Here is a 19,756-nt window from a genome sequence, read left to right on the forward strand (position 1 = left end):
CACCTCATATCTTGTCCCAGTTGATGTGGACTACTATGCTTATCCCTCCCCTTGGGCCAATTAAATCTGGTTATCGCCCGGGGGTCGCTGTTTCTCTCTCAGAATAGGCAGCCGCCCTGAGTGCCTCGCAGTCAGTGATCTCAATTCCACCGCAGACACCACCAAGTGTGGCAGGATCCGAGACCCGCTTTTACCCCGCAGCCTGGCTCACAGTTCATTTGGTGGGACCTTCAGAGGGAGATGTCTAGTATCCCTCAACCTGGGGGGGGGGGCTACTTTGCAACATGCAGGGTGTGTGTAGGCAGTCGGCCGCTGCAGAGCAAATTCACCACGCATCCAACTCGGTCACCATCATAGCTCCTGCCCAAGCCGGATATAACCACGATTTATTAATGTGAGCTGTTTTGATCCATGTCCTCCAGTCCCCCACGAAGAGGACACTGCAACACTCTCCAGTCTAAATTTTATTTCTCTAAATTTGATTTTTGTAGGACTGCTATCCTAATATCATTAACTATAATCCATGGTACATAATACAAATATGTTGTAATCACATTTCACATTTTCTCACAGGCCATGGGCAGAAGGATCAATGGAAGTTTGTCAAGCAGAATCTCAATCAAGTAACTTTGCCTGAATCATCAAAATAAATTCAGGTTATCAGATTGAAGCGGATCAATAATCTTTGCCATTCACAACTAATTAATATTGGTAGTCGGTTTAGTCACTAGAAGGCAAAATACTATGTTGTCTGAATCATTCAAAACTGATCCTCTGTAAAGTACTTCATTGGTCTTCTTGAGAACAAACCACCGGACGTGGATGATTGCATGTAGGAACGACGCATGCCTTTACCACGCATGCTGTTACTCCGCAGTCTTTACAAATGCATCTTTTTTACGCATTCCTTTACCACACATATTGTTTAAATGACATGACTTAGATAAAGGGCTGGACTTTGGAGCAGTATAATTGACTAATCCAACTCGAGTCTGCGCAACACTAGGAAAAGCGTTGGACTTTAAACTCCAACGCCGCTTTCCCTAAGGCATGTTGTTGTAACGACATGCATGGTAGAGGAATGCGTGGTAAAGACGCATTTGATGTAACTACAGCACGTTTGGATGTTGTTGTAAATGCTGCTTCCCGCATGGATCCTTCCACCTTCTTACCTATCAATGAAATTATCCTTTCCCAGCTCTGTGAGAACACACCCCTTAGCGTGGATCCTTCAGGGGACAAAAAGCACATTAGACTTGAGGATATCAGGTCCTGAGCTGCTTTTGACATTGCTTTGTAGGTCCAGTGCCAAGAAAACAACCCAATTTACCTTGGAACTCCTGTGCCACATTCCCAACAGTGTAATTCCAATAAAAGTTCCTTTTTCTCTTCCCATGGGCAGGGTATTCACCAGATGGGCAACTTCACTGGAGGGGCTGAATGTCTAAGAATGAGTTAGCCCAGGTCAAGGTAGGAAAAGCACCATACGAGCCAACCTTAATGTTGTCTGCTCCTGGGTCTGGATTAAACTGCGTAGGATGTGCAGCGGCAATATAGCACGGAAGCACGCCACAGCGCTAGTTCACTCTTAACTGCCCAGGCTGCAGGACTGAGCTATTCATACAATCTCTGGTTGAGCATCCTGGGGACGATCCTTTTCAGTCACCTACCCTCCAGGTGGATCTCTCCATCTCAAGGCCTGCAGCCAATGGACCATCTGAACGGTTGACAAAATATCCAGGAATGTGACACACTGCAAGTAGGGGTGCCACCTAGTTTCATGTGAGATACCTTGGTTCCCGGTCCATGACTTTTCTGCTTCAGATCATTTTTTTCAAGTGTATTTGCCCAGTAGGTTCAATTGAGGTAAACAGAGACTACAATTCCCAGAACACACTAGGATCTCAAATTAAAACCCAGAGCTGGAAGTAAGTGGGACTGCTGACATGCAGTGAGGGGGCAACCATGATCACAATCTGCAGGGTTGGGAACTAGTAGGTCCCATCTCTTGTCGGCTTTTTGAAAGCGCATAGATACTATGTCACGTGGCACTATATGAATCCAAAGGTGAGCGCTGTCTCCTTGCAGTCATCCTGGCCCCCGTGCCCACACCCACTCTTTGGAAATGAGCCAGGCGCTCCATGTGTCTCGTCCGACCCCTGAGTGCACTGCTATATCTCTCTCCTCCTGTAACAACACAAAGACAATTTGGCATCCGAGAGCCACTGCTCTCAGAAAAGCAACAATCAAACAAAAAGCTGAGAGCAAGAGTTCAAAGGAAGCATTTTAAGGAAAGAAACGAGAAAGAAGACAAAGTTGAGGGAGTGAGACTCTCCGTCTTGGCCAGGGTCATACTCCAATCAATAATGCATTGGCATCCTGCACGAGAAAGGACGCTGTGCGCAAAGCACCGGGAGAGCGGGCGCGTAACTGCAGAGCCCTGCTGCGCCTGCGCACTGGTGACCCTCAGGGCTGTCGATGAACTGTGGCTGTGTCCACATAAAGAACGGCACTTTTACCACACACAGCTCTGTCTATGCACTAGCAGCTTGCAATATGATTCCAGATCTACATTCTGCCTAGCACTGCACTAAGGGACAGATGTACGTACCTCAGTGTTTGCGCTGACGTACCAGCAAATTTTTGCGATTTGATATTAGGTAGGGTGACCAGACGTCCCGGATTTCCCCGGACAGTCCCGGTTTTTAGAGGAGTGTCCCGACGCCTTTGTTCATTTTAAAGAAATGTCCCGGTTTTTGGGGCACAGGTCAGGTCAATCTGTAAACCTTTTGTTAATTTTAAATAAATGTCCCGGCTTTGGGGACAAAGGTCAGGTCCACCTGCAAGTCAGAAGTAAATGGTATGCACTCCTTTCATATGCAGCTCTAGAGTCTTAAAACATTGAAGAAGTAGTTTATGGGTTTCTGCCCCTCTGCTGCTGCTTACGAGCGAGTGCCTCTCACGCACATTTACAGGAAAGGCCCGATATAAAACTGAGACTAAATGCTTTAGTCCTGACCTGTCCCGGTTTTTTCTTTTCAAATCTGGTCACCTATATTAGGTCATTGTGAACAGCGAAGTACTAAAGTGTGTTTTACACTGTTTGCGATTCCCAGTGGGTCTCTAACAAATAGACCTACCTCATTAATATTAACAACCTGGACCCCTCCCAGTCCGGCTTCAGACGCAACCACAGCACCGAGACTGCGCTCCTCGACGCCACAGATGACATCAGACAGCAAATGGACAACGGCGAAACTGCAGCCCTCATCCTCCTGGACCTCTCCGCTGCCTTTGATACGGTCTGCCACCGCACCCTACTAACACGTCTCCACGAAGCCGGAATACAAGACAAAGCCCTCAACTGGATCTCCTCATTCCGCTCCGGCAGAACCCAGAGAGTCCGACTCTCACCCTTCCGCTCCGAAGCCACCAACCTCATCTGCGGCGTCCCCCAAGGCTCCTCGCTAAGCCAGACGCTGTTCAACGTCTACATGGCACCCCTCGCACAACTGGCCCGTCAGCACAACCTCAGCATTCTCTCCTACGCCGACGACACCCAGCTCATCCTCTCCCTCACCAATGACCCACTCACCGCCAAAACCAACCTCCATGAGGGATTAAAATCCATCGCCGAGTGGATGAGAAACAGCCGCCTGAAATTAAACTCCGACAAGACGGAAGTCCTCATCCTCGGACGCAACCCCTCAGCCTGGGACGACTCCTGGTGGCCCACCGCGCTGGGACCCCCCCTACTCCAGCCAACCACGCACGCAACCTCGGCTTCATCCTCGACTCCGCCCTCACCATGTCCAAACAGGTCAACGCAGTCTCCTCCTCCTGCTTTAACACCCTCTGCATGCTCCGCAGAATCTACAAACGGATCCCGACGGAAACCAGAAAAACAGTGACCCAGGCCCTCGTCAGTAGCAGACTTGACTACGGCAACACACTCTACACAGGCATCCCAGCAAAAGACATCCAACGACTCCAACGCATCCAGAACGCCTCCGCCCACTTGATCCTCGACGTACCACGCCGATGCCACATCTCCCACCACCTGAAAGACCTCCACTGGCTCCCCGTGGACAAGAGGATCACCTTTAAACTCCTCACCCACGCGCACAAAGCACTACACAACGCCGGACCCGCCTACCTGAACAACAGACTCAACTTCTACGTCCCATCCCGCCAACTCCGCTCTGCCAACCTCTCCCTAGCCATCGTTCCCCGATTCCAACGCAAGACCTCCGGCGGCAGATCCTTCTCCTACCTCGCCGCCAAGACCTGGAACTCCCTCCCGACCCCCCTGCGCCAGACCCAGGACCTCCTCACCTTCAGGAGACTCCTCAAGACCTGGCTCTTCGACCAATAGCAGCTGCCCCCCCCCTCCCCTCAGCGCCTTGAAACCGTAACAGGTACGTAGCGCGCTTTAGAAATTTAATGATTGATTGATTGATGAGGTAGGTTGCAATTTGCGACCCATTGTGAATGGCCCAATATCACAGGGATGGTGGCCTGCTGGGGTCAGTAGACCACCATGCCTGTGATTGCTTTTTCAATAAAGCATTTTTTTTGTTTTTTAGAAACGCAGCCCGTTTTTCTTAACCCCTTCACTGCCAGGCCTTTTCCCCCTCAGGTGCCAGGCCTTTTTTTGGCTATTTCGGGCAGTTTGCGCTTAGGCCCTCATAACTTTTTCTCCACATAAGCTACCCATGCCAAATTTGCGTCCTTTTTTTTTTTGTACAACATCCTAGGGATTCTAGAGGTACCCAGAGTTTGTGGGTTCCCCTGGAGGAGACCAAGAAATCACCCAAAATACAGCAAATTTTAATTTTATTTTTTAAATGGGAAAAAAAGACAGCTTTCAGAAAAAGGCAGACTTGAATCAGAAAAACACATTTTTCAACACAATTTTGGCATTTCACTGGGACATACCCCATTTTTACAATATTTTGTGCTTTTAGCCTCCTCCAGTTAGTGACAGAAATGGGTGTGAAACCAATGCTGGATCCCAGAAATCTAAACATTTATGAAAAGAACACAAAATTCTCACCATTCCAAGTGGAACAATTTTGAGAGCTAGACAAGCTCTAATGGCCAAAATGTAAAACCAAAACCCAAGATAATCAAATGTCCTCTTGCTTGCCGTGGGATAAGATGTTTTAGTGTGTGGGGGGAGCTGAAAGACTGTTACCCCCTTCAGTTGGGGGGGGGGGCATAACCAGGCCCATACTGGTTGGTAGCCACCACCCCACAATTTTTTATTTTTTTTATTCCCTGGCATCTTGTAGGCTTTCTGCCACCCCCGGGGAGTAGATTGGGGATAAATGCCACATCTGTGCACTGGTGGGCAGAACAACTTTGGCCCCATTTATTTGTGGTGGGGGTATGACCATACCCCCACTCTCTTTTTTTGGAAAAAAAAAATAATCTTCCCTGATCTCTGGTGGGCTTCCACTCCCCTTGGGGGCAGATGGTCCTTCCAAAAATAGGTCGATCTGCCCCCAAGGGGGTAGATATGGCCAACAGTAATGTGCCCCCAGCAGCGGCACTTATTTTTCCTCACCTGACTTTTATCTAGGGCAGGAAAGAGAAAAACACAAAAAAGGGGAAAGAAAGAGGAAGAGACATATGGAAAAACAGTGACAAAGGGGAAAAGAAGATAAGAAAAAGAATGTGCAGGAGCGAGATAAAGGGGCAGGGAGTGCCTGGTGGTGGATAAAAGAGGCATGAAGGGCACTCAATACAACACAGTGCTGGTATTCGGTGCCCCCCCCCCCTTGTTCGTAGGGCCACCCACGGGTTTCTGAGCAAAACCTTAGACCCCAGCACTTGTTATTTTACAAATTAGGCGCTGTGCATATCACACAGACAGTGCATCTTATGCCTGCGCAGCAGATCTCTGCCATGCGCAGCCCTTCCACATACATCTCTTCCCACGCTCATTGGTGTCATCCCTGCTATATTCCTTCCTTCAATCAATCAATCAGTATTTGTACAGTGCGGCTACTCACCCGTGAGGGTCTCTAGGTGCTGGGGGGGGAGGGGATGGTCCTCATCCAAAGAGCCACGTCTTGAGGTTCTTCCTGAAGATGGTGAGCGACAGACTTTGTCTGAGGTGCAGGGGGAGGTTGTTCCAGCTCTTCGCTGCAGTGTAGTTGAAGAATCGTCCTCCAGCGGTGGTTTTGCGGATGCGAGGGATGGTGGCCAGGGCCATCTGGGAAGAGCGGAGGGATCTGGCGGGGGGAATCTCACAGGTATTCCTTGCGCATTTGAGAGCTGTAAGCTCTATCCAGTGCGCTTCAGCCAAGCAGGGGCGTATCTTCAGGTGGGGGTTGGGGTGTTACACTCCCTAATAAATGTGTTCTGTAGTAAATAGTTGGGTACAGGTGCTCTAGGTTGGTTTGGTGAGGTGTTTCTCACATTTCACCTGGGATTTTTACGTTCACATGTGGACAAAAAACACACACTCTTGTCTTTGTTTTAAAGTTCTTAAAAATGGTTATTTGACAAATTATTGAGTTTTAAGTACCTCACAATCCACAGTACTCTCCCTTCCTTCTGCCCGTTAAGCCCCCCTCATGCCCTGCTTCTCAAAAATGTATTTTAACCATGGTGATTGTTAGGAGATATGAAGCTCACACCCCCTCAGCGTTACTGATCAAGCTACGCCCCTGCAGCCAAGCCTTTGTTGTTCTGCACCTGTAAGCAACAAGTAAAGCTTTTCAGCTCTGCTCAGACAGGGGTGTAGCTTAGGGGTGGGGGTCTTTTGGGTATTACAATCCCCTAATAAATGCATTGTCTGATAAATAGTTGAGTACAGATGCTTTCAGTCAGGTATTGTGAGATGTTAGTCGAATTTCAGCAGGAATTTTTACACACACTCAGACAAAGATGCTTACACAGACTCTGTCTCTGTTTTGAAAGTCCTCAAAAATATTGGATATTTTGCAGAATATTGTGTTTTCTCCCTTAGTACTCCTAACAATCTGCATTCCTCTCTGTTTCCACTGCCCCTTAGGCCCCTCTCATGCACCCTGCTGCTTCACTTAGAATGTATTTAAACATTATATGCAAGCCTGATTGTCAGAAAATCTGAAGCTCACCCGCCTCTAAGCCTGTAAACACACAGGTCCGCCCACACCCCTCTGTCCTGACTCAGAGTACCGCGCTATCAGAGCCTGTAAGCAGATCCGCCTCTGCATCTCAGCCCTGGCCGTGCCTTATCTCTGCTATTCTTGGACTGTAATCGCTCAGATCTGCCAGACACCTGGGACCTGCCCATCATAAAACGAGCTATTCTGAGCCTGTGAATCCACAGAGTGACACAGTACATCAATCATAACGGGAATCATTCATACAGATCGCCTGACACTACACACAGCTGGGTCGATGCCCATCACTTATAAATGATATTGATATGGATAACACCCCACATCATCCAGGGCCTGAAGCAATATGATCACATCACCCCCACCCTGATGGAGCTCCAATGAGTCCTTTGCCAGACCCCGTCATCTTTAAAACCGGCGGCATCATTTACAAAGCCATCACGACCAGCTCTCAGGTCTATCTGGCTGACAAGCTCACCACCTCTTGTGGCTGTCAGCACATCCGCGGCGAGGACACCGTCAAGGTGCAGACCATGAAGTGTAAAAAAGGAAAAACAAGGCACCAGCTTTATCCATCTTTGCGCCATCTGGAACAACATCCCTGTATCCATCAGGATTACCCCAACCCTGATACTGTTCGACAGAGCCAGACCTCTTTAAGGAGCACGACAGCATGATGCAGTAAGAGTCACACACCAGCTGCCCCTCCCATCGCTTGCTGACTGTATCCTTGCCTTTGACCTTGGAGAGCCCTCTGCTGCCATCTGGATAGGTCCTTATATTACAAGTACCACCTACATATACTCACTGACTATCATGTCAGCGCTACACACAGCTCTTCCAATGCACCTCATGTTTTACTGGTTTTATTTATAGCAGATCCTCAGTGCGCTACATAGAGCTCTTCCAATGCACCTCAAATATTACTGGTTTTATTCATAGCATATTATACTGCGCTACACACAGCTCTTCCAATGCACCTCACATATCACTGGTTTCATTCATAACAGATAATACCTCGGCTACACACAGCTCTTTCAATGCACCTCACATATTACTGGTTTTATTCATAGCAGATCCTCACTGCGCTACACACAGCTCTTCCAATGCACCTCACATATTACTGGTTTCATTCATAGCAGATTATACTGTGCTATAGACAGCTCTTCCAATGCACCTCCCTATTACTGGTTTTATTCACAGCAGATTATACCTGTGCTACACACAGCTCATCCAATGCACCTCACATATTGCTCGTTTTATTCATAGCAGATTATACCTGCGCTACACACAGCTCTTCCAATGCACCTCACATATTACTGGTTTTATTCATAGCAGATTATACTGCGCTACACACAGCTCTTCCAATGCACCTCACATATTACTGGTTTTATTCATAGCAGATTATACTGCGCTACACACAGCTCTTCCAATGCACCTCACATATTACTGGTTTTATTCATTGCAGATTCTCACTGCACTACACACAGCTCATCCAATGCACCTCACATATTACTGGTTTTATATATAGCAGATTCTCACTGCACTACACACAGCTCTCCCAATGCACCTCACATATTACTGGGTTTATTCATAGCAGAATATACCTGTGCTACACACAGCAATTCCAATGCACTGCATATATTACTGGATTAATTCATAGCAGATTATACCTGCACTACACGCAGCTCTTCCAATGTACTGCACATATTACTAGTTTAATTCATTGCAGATTATACCTGCACTACATGCAGCTCTTCCAATGTACTGCACATATTACTGGTTTAATTAATTGCAGATTATACCTGCACTACACACAGCTCTTCCAATGCACCTCACATATTACTGGTTTAATTGATTGCAGATTATACTGTGCTACACACAGCTCTTCCAATGCACTGCTTATATTACTGGTTTAATTCATTGCAGATTATACCTGCACTACACAGAGCTCTTCCAATGCACTGAATATATTACTGGATTAATTCATAGCAGATTATACCTGCACTACACGCAGCTCTTCCAATGCACTGAATATATTACTGGATTCATTCATAGCAGATTATACCTGCACTACACGCAGCTCTTCCAATGCACTGCATATATTACTGGATTAATTCATAGCAGATTATACCTGCACTACACGCAGCTCTTCCAATGCACTGCACATATTACTGGATTAATTCATAGCAGATTATACCTGCACTACACGCAGCTCTTCCAATGTACTGCACATATTACTGGTTTAATTCATTGCAGATTATACCTGCACTACACACAGCTCTTCCAATGCACCTCACATATTACTGATCTCGTACAGAGAGGCGTCAAGGATGACACTGTTGAACATTTCCAAAAGCTTGAAGGCTTTTATGCTGAGCCCTGCAACCAGCAGGTTAGACCAGTGCTAACAGGAAGTTCATGGTGAGTAGAGAATATTAATGGAGAATGAGTGATGTAGAGAAGGCAGACACAATCTACGGCAAGCACACAGAGGAGATCTCAGACTTGCACAAGACTCCTGCAGGCAGGGCACAAGTCCTAAAAAACAGAAGTGGGGGGGCTAACCAAGTTGGGCAGTATACACATGACATCATGGCATCGGACATCACAGCGCAACATCATGGCGCGTCATCACAGGAAGTGGCATCGCAGGAAGTGGCATGACAACCCATGACCTCACAGGAAGTTAGATCGCAAGAAGTGACATCAGATATTTACACCTCACACATATGTTTCCCAGGTCTATCATAAGTACATTTGAGTGCATTACAAACTTTAACAAATTAGATTTTGAGTTAGGGTTTTGCCAAAAATGTGACGCAACCCAGACGGAAAATGTTGGCCTCAACTTATACATTTTTTTTTAAACCACTGCCACAAAGACATTGGCAGCAAGGAGAAATGTGGCAGTAAATCACTTTTGCTTAACTGGTTGCAAAGTCTGCATTTTAAAATATCTTATGGGGTTATGGCACCTGCTGAAAAGATCTTTGTGTGCCCAGTAAATCCTAGGGGACAATAATAATGGTAAGAAGACTTTAGAGGGTAACATATTTGCCAAAGAGATCTGTGTTTTCTCTAGTCCCAGTTTTGAAAGAAAGTAGCGTAGAGGGTCAATGTGTCTCCTGCCAAGCACATCATCTGACATGTAGATGACAGATTATTTTTTTGTGTACGTAGGTAAGTGGGTCACTGCTTTTAACACAGGTATCCATTTGTTGCTTGCAGCTCATAAATTGTAATCCTTCTAATGTAGCACAGTGAGCTAAGAAGGACATGACCCTAACACCTTGTAACCCTCACTGTCTTATGTAACACATCCTGTACACTGATGTACACTTTTATATGATTTACTGTTCATGTGTAATGCGTATGTGTGATGTAAAGTGCCTTGACACTGTACATTAGAATAAGTAACACTATAAACGAAATAAAACAAAATACAGGTATTTTAAATTGTTATTTGTGTAAATACTTGGACAGACCAATACATCTGACATTCTTACAGTGCAAAGTGAAAAGCGTGCCTCTCTTAAGTACATGTGAAGTAGTAGCTAGCTGTGTTCATTGTTTTCCCTCCCTTGCATTTGCATCTAGGTGTTAGGTTCACATAGCTCCCAGCTAGGATAGTGGAACAAAAGGAGGCCTGAAGTCCCCTTAAGTTTGAATTTTATCAAAAGTGTTACCAGGCAGGTTTTTCCACTAAAGTATCATCAAGTGCAACATTCATGAAATTGTGCAGTTCCACTGGTGGTGAAAAAACTGGTGGTCGCCTCCTCGTTTCCTCACTTTTAACACCCCTTTCCTGCTCACTGTTGTACCTGTGTTTTGTATGCAAAGCACTGCAATGTAGACACAGACAGCGCCTCTACTGGTAGCAATAGGTACCCCCGGCAGTGAGCGTGGCACGCTTGAGACGTCAACACCAGATGTCAACAGAAAACCCAATGCCAATGAATTCCAAATGTATCAACTTCATCACCATTAGTCACCTACCGTTCTGTCATTGCTATGGACAGAGCTGGGAGGACTGCTGACCTGACAGACAGGAAGTGACTTTTCACTGCAGTCAGCAGCGCATGTAAGGAATTCCATTGGTCGAGGATGCCCTCCCCCCCTCATGTTTTGCTTTTTTCTCATGTGGGTCTTTGCCATGTGTTGTGGCATGAGGCTCGCGGTCCAGCTTTGTGCCATAAGAGCGCTATCAATACGGCCGCCAGTGCCTCTCCAGCTACTGTGAGGCTGTCCAGGTTTCATTCCAGGCGACTAGGCGGAAGCCGGGATTTGTCAGATATTACCAGCCTGTTTTTTTTCTTATCTGTAGTCTTTCAGGTTCCCTTGTCCTGTTATCTGTGTCCGAGTTATGAGGGCTGTGGAGCAGGGTATATAGATGACAGCATGTCTACCATGGGCTAGCAGTGTCACGATGAGAGCCGAGAGCATCGCTGCAACACTGTCTGCTAAATCTAAACCTACAATAAGGCCCCCTAGCATCATCCTGGGTCTGGTGCAGCTGGAGGGCTGATTCTCTCAATGCTTATATGGCACAGGCGAACAGATTAGGGGCCTGATTTACAGTTTGGTGGATGGGTTACAGATAGTCCGTTCTCCACATTACAATTTCCATAGGATATAATGGGATCGTAATACGTCAGACAGGATATGCGTCACGTTTGTGACGGAGGAACCCCATCCGCCAACCTCTAATCAGGCCCGAAGTCTGAAAGCATGTTAGCAGTACCTTTTATAGCTTTTGAAATATCTAGGATTTTATACTCTGCTTATGTCATCCCAGAGTGATTCGATAAGGTAATTACACCTTTTTGGGATAGTGAGAAACCCAGTGAACATTTTACCTCTGCTCCAAGCTTCAATGCACTCTGATGCCATGCGCAGAAGGGTAATGCTGGGGTTTTCCTGTGTTGAGCTCAGCATTTCAGGACAGTAGGAACCACAGCTATCACCTTGTTTACTGAACAGCGTTGGTGGGTCACTTCCAATCCCCACTGCGCCTCTCCGCAGGATGACCCGTCTGTGGTGTCTAAGGAGTGCACATGATGTTGAGCGGGGCTGACACACACCAGGAACCGAGGACAATGTCTTTCATGTTTTAAGTGTATTTATTTTTAAGTATTAAGAGGTTCATTTAGTGGATGAGAGGAATGGGACATTCGCCTTAACCTGGCAGATGTTGCGTCCACACTCTGCATGGTTCCCCCACCTCACTAATGGGGACTGTGGTGTTACTATTGATGATGGTGCCATCAGCTCAGCCACTGGGAAACCCTAGTGGTGGGCACAGTGCCAGTGGGCATGGCAGGAAGGGTCAGACCCTTTGCCTCCATTCTCACCAGCGACGTTTCTCTTGAGGTCTGCCTTGTAAACCATGAAGTCGTGGACAGAAAAAGACAAACAAATCTTCCATGATCTGGGAGGAGAGAACTCTCTGCACATGGGGATGATTGGTTGCTTTATTTCTAAAAATAAAGACCCCGCTTCAGTGGCCTGCCATCAGAAATAACATATGTAGGAACATTTCTGATGTGTTAATTGTTCTCAGTTATGCTAATGTGCTCTGTACCTCACAGACCCCTTTCAAGCAATCTGGCTTTATTTCTAATAATATCTTATCCCTTTACGTCACACACCCCTGCACTATGGAGAAGCTGACCAGTAAATATAAACACTAATCTGTAACATTTCGTATTGCAGCCCTGTATCTCACAAAGAGTTGCCTATGCATCCTATACAACTCTGGAAACCCAGAAGTCTGGGTCTACATTGTTTGTATCATAGCTCAACAACTCACAACCTTGACACCAGACCTCACAACTTTGTCAATGTACATTGATCCCACCAGGGAACCATCCCTCGTATATATATATATATATGACTCCTGGATGCCAATACCTTATCCCAAAAGCTAGAATGCAGATAGAACCTGGGAGCCCAGCCTTCTCCCTCTACGGACCAAGCATCTGGAAGGCCAGCTCCCCACACATCAGTCGTACCCCGTCACTCCTGAAGTTCAGAAAGACCCTAAACACACACCTCTTTAGGAGAACCTCTTAGATCATTGATCTGAACCATTTCAGCTCCTCTCAGATTTTGGTGCCTGATGTAGATATTGACGGACGGTTTATCCTGTCTGCCGAAACCTAAATCCCATAGGAAATATTGGGATTGAGATTTCGGGGTTCGTGATATCCGTCACCGTTGTGATGGAGTAACCCGTCCGGCAATGCCTAAACCAGGCCCTTGGCCTTGGAGCAGGAACCCTGCTTCCCCACCCATAGTATACCCGCTTGCTGTACCCATTGTCGGGTGTTCACTCGCTTTCCCCTGGCGCCTCCCCAGGCTATGGGGTACTACGTGCAGTGGAAAGAAATACAGGCAAGCACGCGTCAACGCAACGGAACTGGCGGTACTCACCGATGTGCTTTCCGTACATGTGGTAGTAGAAGGAGACGCAGTAGGAGGACCGATAATATGGCGGCTTGCCGGTGACATTGTAGAGCGGGCTGATCAGCCTGGCCTTGTCTCCCGACACCCGCGGCCGGGAAGCCTCAATGAACATGTAGTAGCCTGTGGAAACAAAGTGACATACAGGGGTGAGAATCAGGACGTATCACCTGCCATGGGTAATTGATTGGTAAATTGAGCGCAAACTCATTCAACTTTTGCTCAACAAGAATGAAAATGAGTGACAATAATCAACTTTTGTAAATGACTAAAGGGAATTATTATGACTACGTTCAGTGGTGTAACAAAGGCCCCGGCAGCCCATCAGCACAGCACACTGGCCTGAGAGCTCCTGAGTGAGTCCCCGGGGGTGGGGGAAGCTTCATGTACTTTGCAGAGGGGCCCCCTCCAGTTTTGCTATGCCACAACGTGCTTTAAGAAGGCTGCGAGAGGCATCAGATGAAATAAGCCAATAACACACGAGAGTTTAAAGCGACCTAGAAATGGGAGTTAAGGATCTCCAGGGTGGCAGAGTGACAATAAACCTAGCCTTGTTAGACATTATTCAGTCAGAGCTACGCCTAGCCCAGCTTGGCTTCCATCTTGGAGCGGCCTGGCTTGTTTTACGGAGATGTTGTTATTTGACATTGACTTGAGTTGTAAACACACAAGTCACTGTACACAACTAAGAAAAATTGCACAATGTGAAGACAGTTTGAGGGGAGTAAACAATGTGGCAAATACGTAAATGATGAAGTTTCAGTCTTCCACTTTCATTTTTCAGATTATTTTTGTGACTTGCTTGGTTTGACGGGGCAATGGAAAGTGCTCCTCAAAGATCCCTGCAATCTGCACCTTAAAGACTGTATTTGATAAAATAACTCCATTGCACGGCCAAACACTGAAGGGCATTGAGACAAGGAGCTAGACGGTGGAGGGACACAATGTTTACTGCGTAAATAAGCGCCCGCAAGGCCCTTCCTCTCCTACTAATCGCTGACTTTAAGCTTGACGTTGACCATGTTCCGCGCTCCATGGCTTTTTGGCTAGGTTTGCGCCACATAAGTAACATATAGATACATACAAACATACATGCTAACGAGGACAAAGTAGTTATGGTAATGATATGCAGACGTGACTGTCTCTCCCACAGTTTTTTGTTTCACGCAATGCTTAAGGGCAGCAACACGTCTGCTGTGACGTGTCTGTTGTGCGCCTCCAGGCCATGGTAATGCGTAAAGTTGAAATCTTTTACATTTGATAACTTTCTTGATATGGGCTGTTTTTGGGATGCCCAGATCAGACTGAATAAGTGCACTAACAATTTGTGGTCCGTTCTAAATATATATCGTCCCACAAAAAATATGTTCTAAAGTGCTCTGGGGCACTAATACCAGCGAACATCTTCATTTACAGAATTGATTAATTGTGTACGTCCAGTTCCTCACTGGATCCTGCACTCGAACAATACAGCGTATTCCTCCCCATGCTGCCCCTGACTTAAACCATTTCCAATCTATGAACACTAGCATCTTTAAAAAAAAAGGATTCTGATACAAATGTGTGCGCTCTTTCATGGCCTGTTTTTATCAGAAAAAAAGTTAGCACAAACCTAGTACAATATTCTATCAGACCTAAATTGAAAAAAATGTCTCTTTATTTAATAGAGGCAGAATCTACAGATGAACACAACAAAACTCTTCTTCTTCTGCTCCGGTTCCTCCAGCGCGGAATGACCCAAATATGATACGTTCATGACCTTTATCTCAGACTTCTCTTTTGTTACTGCAAGACCACCGCTGCGCGCGCAATCTCATCTCGAGCTTCACCAATATATCATCTCGAAAGCACCTCAGACCCACCATTCCGTCAAAGGTCTTATTGAAAGCCTGAGGAACCCAACAAGGGCTGGCATCAGATCACTTACTGTGCACTACCCTGACACGTCCCAAATGGGACTGGATGATGCGTGACCTGCATCCGGTGGTACACTGAGGAAGGATCCAGGGATGCAGGCCACTGTACCTTCCAAGCATTGCTGCCGTCCAATCGTTATAAGGCGATCGGGGCCAAATCAGGCTGTCGCGTGAGTTTTCACGCTAACACATGCCCAGAAGAAGACAGCAGTGTTTGCAGCTCTGCATTTCCATAACTGTCTGTAAAGAATACACTTATTCCCAGAATTAATTATGGATGTTCAAAGTAATTTTTCACAAGCAGCATTTTTGAAAGTCCTATATAGTTTCACCTTTGAAAACTTTTCCCAATTTGCTCTCGACCGAGGATTTTTTTCCATAGGAAGATAATTTTCAAGGAGTAGTATGATGATTTTCTCTCTGATTGACCTCAGCCAACTGGAACATGTATGCTGAGATTTTATCCACAAGTTTGTGACGTTTGTCTATGTCCAATGGAAACTCTTGCTTTCAAATTACTTACCTTTTAGGATCTCCTACATGCACAATGGCACTGTGCAACAGAATCAGAACCACTCTGCGCTGATTAGGGATATGCGTTAAATAAACTGTTGTAAAAGTCCTGATAGTAAAGCGAAAAACGTTGTATCCAAAGCAATGTTTTGAAGTTTTCCATCGACCATTATAGATGCAAAGTCACTGTGCACTCTTGGGCTAGCACGTTAAAACACGCAAAGCGACAGGGGGAATTCTCCCATTCTTCAATGTGCTTCTGTGCATTGGCACAAGCAGGGTCGTGAAAAACTATGAGAGGGCCCCTATCTACCTACCGCTACTCACACTAATCTTTGCATCTAAGTCCGTTTAACACTAAGCGCATGCAGGTTAAACATTAAGGGGCAGATTTAACAGCACCTAGCTCCTCCTTGTGCCACATTAGCAACATTTTTTTTTAACGCTAATGTGGCTCAACGAGGCCAAACTAGCCATGCCAAATTGACAAAATAGTGCAATGCATGCATTGCATCACTCTGTAACCCTTTGCGCTGCATTATGCCTGGGCCAGGTAAAATGTATACAAAGGGAGCCAAAAAATTGGCCCTTATTGTCATTTATTTTGGCCCTTTTAACTCCTGCTCAGAGCAGGTGTTAAAATGAGGCATGCCATTGTATACAATGGGCCTTTGGGTGCTTTGCAGGATAAGCGTCAACATTTTTGATGCTAATCCTGCAAAATTTCTGAACGAACATCCAAAATTTTGATGCTAGTTCCCCTAACTACCAACATGGTGCGCTGTATGTTAGATATGGCACACGCATGGTGGCATTGGGGGGGCGCTGAGGGGTGCAAGAAAAGTGGCGTGGCACTGGGTGCAGTGCCACTCTTCTTAAATCAGGGCATTAGCTTCTGGATTCCATAGTGGCACCATCGGGCCCCTGAGCTCATTATATCTATCTCACTGCTGAATTACCCAATCACATTCATTGAAACAGTCCTGACGTTACGTACCTTCTGCAACACTATTCTCTACCATCAGTAATCCCTGCAGCTTGCCTCACACCTCCCGCATCAGAGCCAAGGCTCAACAGCATGTTTGTTTCATGTTTCCTTCTCATAATTCCATTTTCTAACCTGTCTAATGCACTGAGGGCAACATTGGATCCCATTCTTAAACAGTATATTAGGCCTGGGCAAAAATTGCTTAAATTCCTTTGCATAAGTTATGCATAATTCCCCAAAAAGAATTGCATAATTATAAGTTATTAAACAAACATGCCAGTGTTAGCATTTTTGCATTGTTTATTAGCATGAGATGTGTCCTCGCTTCTGATGCGAGGATAGATTCTGCGCAAAAAAAAAAAGCACAAACTCTTGTGATGCAAATGACTGCGATCATGTTAGGTTTGTTTGCCTCCTTCCTATGATTGGACTCTTAGCCGAACGAACTATCAATTGTGCGATGTGATGTAATGGCGTAATCTCAGACATTTCACGTAACAGTCGTTATGTGGATTACCAGACATTGCGTGAGATTAAGCTGGCGTAAATAACAGCGTGCCCACGCCTACGCACACACTATCCTCATTACACTTGGTCTCCAAACACATTTTGTGGAAGATAAAGCCCTCATCTCAATTGTGCTTCCTCCATCAGACCCTGGATTACCATCCAGAGGACGCAGACCGTGTACGTCACCTATCTGTCGCAGTCTGCAGCTGACATCCTCAGTCATACTTTCCAGTGTAGGGTGTTCCACAAAGTTCAGATTTGTACTGGCATCCCACAGACCTGATCTTGGACCAGTTATTTGTTTTTGGCACCTGGTTGCAATTCAATTTTCAGAAGGGTCTGATAGGTGAAGCCCACACTGGGCTGCCGTTTGCTAATATCAAGCTCTGCTCTTGGAAACTGTTCAGAACTGTGGTGCTTTAAGCAAGGCTTGTGCTTTAGAGGTACCACTACATAAGACATATATACTTGCTAGGCTGTCTTCAGCATTATGGGTGTTGGATCCCTTTCAGCAGAAGGAGAAGGACAGACAGGGGCTACTAGGCCACAACCATGGTTGTGGAGGTCATTTGCTGCTCGTGTCCTGGGGCATGCCGTTTCAATGCCGGACAAGTTACTTGTTCAGGCACTTGGTTCTCAAGGTATTGAGGGCGAGCTGTCACAGGCTCCTTACCTCTCTATGCAGGCAGGGGGGCTTCTAGATGCTAGGCAGACCCTCAGCTCTTTCTGCAGAGAGTAAGGGCTTCAGGGAGGCTGGCTGTCAGGTAGAAAGTAGTCCTTGTCACACAGCAGTCCTTAGGCCCCTCACCCCCAGAATATTGAGGCTCAAAATGGAAAGTATACAGTTGCAAAACTGAAATTTTGTGCCACACAATGGTAATTATTGTGGCATTTTTAGAGAAAATTCAGTGAACATAATATATCTGTTTTTCATCATGTTCTTCTTGCTGAAGATACCTCCATGATTTGTTCTATGCCAAAAGACCCTTTTCAGGCATCCTGCTGTCCCGCCCTTTCTCAAAAGGCCTGGATCTTGCCCCCCCCCCTCCACACAGTGTCAATTCTAGAATTTAAGGTGTTGCATTTTGGGGAAAATCAGTGCTTTCCAGGCCAGTCTTGTACTTCCCTTCTCCTTGTGTTTTTCCTCAGTAAACTATCTTGGCCTTGGTTTGCACAATCTTTGTGGGCTTGTTGCAACAAAAAATGTACCCGGGACCACCATATTAGTCAAAGATCATATGATATAATTCACTTTGAGACCCTCAGTGTGTGTGATGTCATCTCCTCCACCCAGTGTTTCTGCTGAGATGATGTCACTGATGTCTTCAAGTACTGACAAGCAGGCCACGTGTTCTTTTTCCACTGGCGGGCAGGAGGTTTCTACTTGAGGCAGTCTTTGCTTTACAGTCATTTTGTTGTATCAGACGGAAAAGCGCCTCCATGACTGTCTCCACATCATGCAGCACTGTGTTGACCACAGGGGTTTTATTACTTTCTGTCACTAGACAATATAAAATAAATAAGTGCCAGGGATCTCGTCAGGAGGCCACTGTAGCTTACACCACACATTGCCCTTGCTGTGCTACGAATGATAGTAACAACCCATCCACACACCATCACACTCCTGCGAGTGTGACAATTTGGACTATTCCAGGCCCCCAAAGTTATTAGAATGACTTGAGCAACAGGTAACAGTCATTTTTCATGTATATTGAATTAATAATTAATTGTGTGGTCATCTCTAAATCAGCCAGACAGCACCACCTTGAGGGAGATTGTCACAAGTGCCGGTGTTGACAATTAAGTACCGGTGCCAAGCACCGGAAACCACCGGCTCAAATTAAGCACTGCTTTCTGATGATGCGAATGAGGAGGGTTTGTTGTACGTTGCAGTGAAAAGAGACTGAAGCGGGGTATGTGTCTTTTCATTAATTGTACAGCACTTGCAATCATCTTTCAAAATGGGCTTGCCACAAGTTTCATTTTTAAAACACCAAAAATAAACCTTTCCACATTGCACCTGATATTTGGTGTGTATTGTTAAACATGTGCGTTCCTACAACTTCTGTTTTCCCCTCACTCCTGTGGTGAAATCCCACTACACAGGGTAGCCTGTTATCCGTATGTTGTTATGTGTCCAACAGGGTAAGGTTTATTCCCTAAAGGCATGTCGGTGTCATCATATTGACAACACTGACAGAGCACAGTGTGCCTTTGATAGGTGAACATCTTTTAGAAATGTGTGCCTT

General features: G+C 46.0%; 1 protein-coding gene across 1 annotated transcript in view; it reads right to left on the reverse strand.

Moving 5' to 3' along the window:
- The window catches only part of MDGA1 (MAM domain containing glycosylphosphatidylinositol anchor 1), an 888,610-nt gene that overhangs the window by 153,418 nt on the left and 715,436 nt on the right, over positions 1 to 19,756 (reverse strand). Inside the window, exon 14 of the mRNA XM_069236322.1 lies at positions 13,551 to 13,703. Coding sequence (XP_069092423.1) covers positions 13,551 to 13,703 — 153 coding nt within the window. The remainder of the gene's footprint in view (positions 1 to 13,550; positions 13,704 to 19,756) is intronic.

Source organism: Pleurodeles waltl, chromosome 5 (genome assembly GCF_031143425.1).
Source record: "Pleurodeles waltl isolate 20211129_DDA chromosome 5, aPleWal1.hap1.20221129, whole genome shotgun sequence".
Classification (NCBI taxonomy): Eukaryota; Metazoa; Chordata; class Amphibia; order Caudata; family Salamandridae; genus Pleurodeles; species Pleurodeles waltl.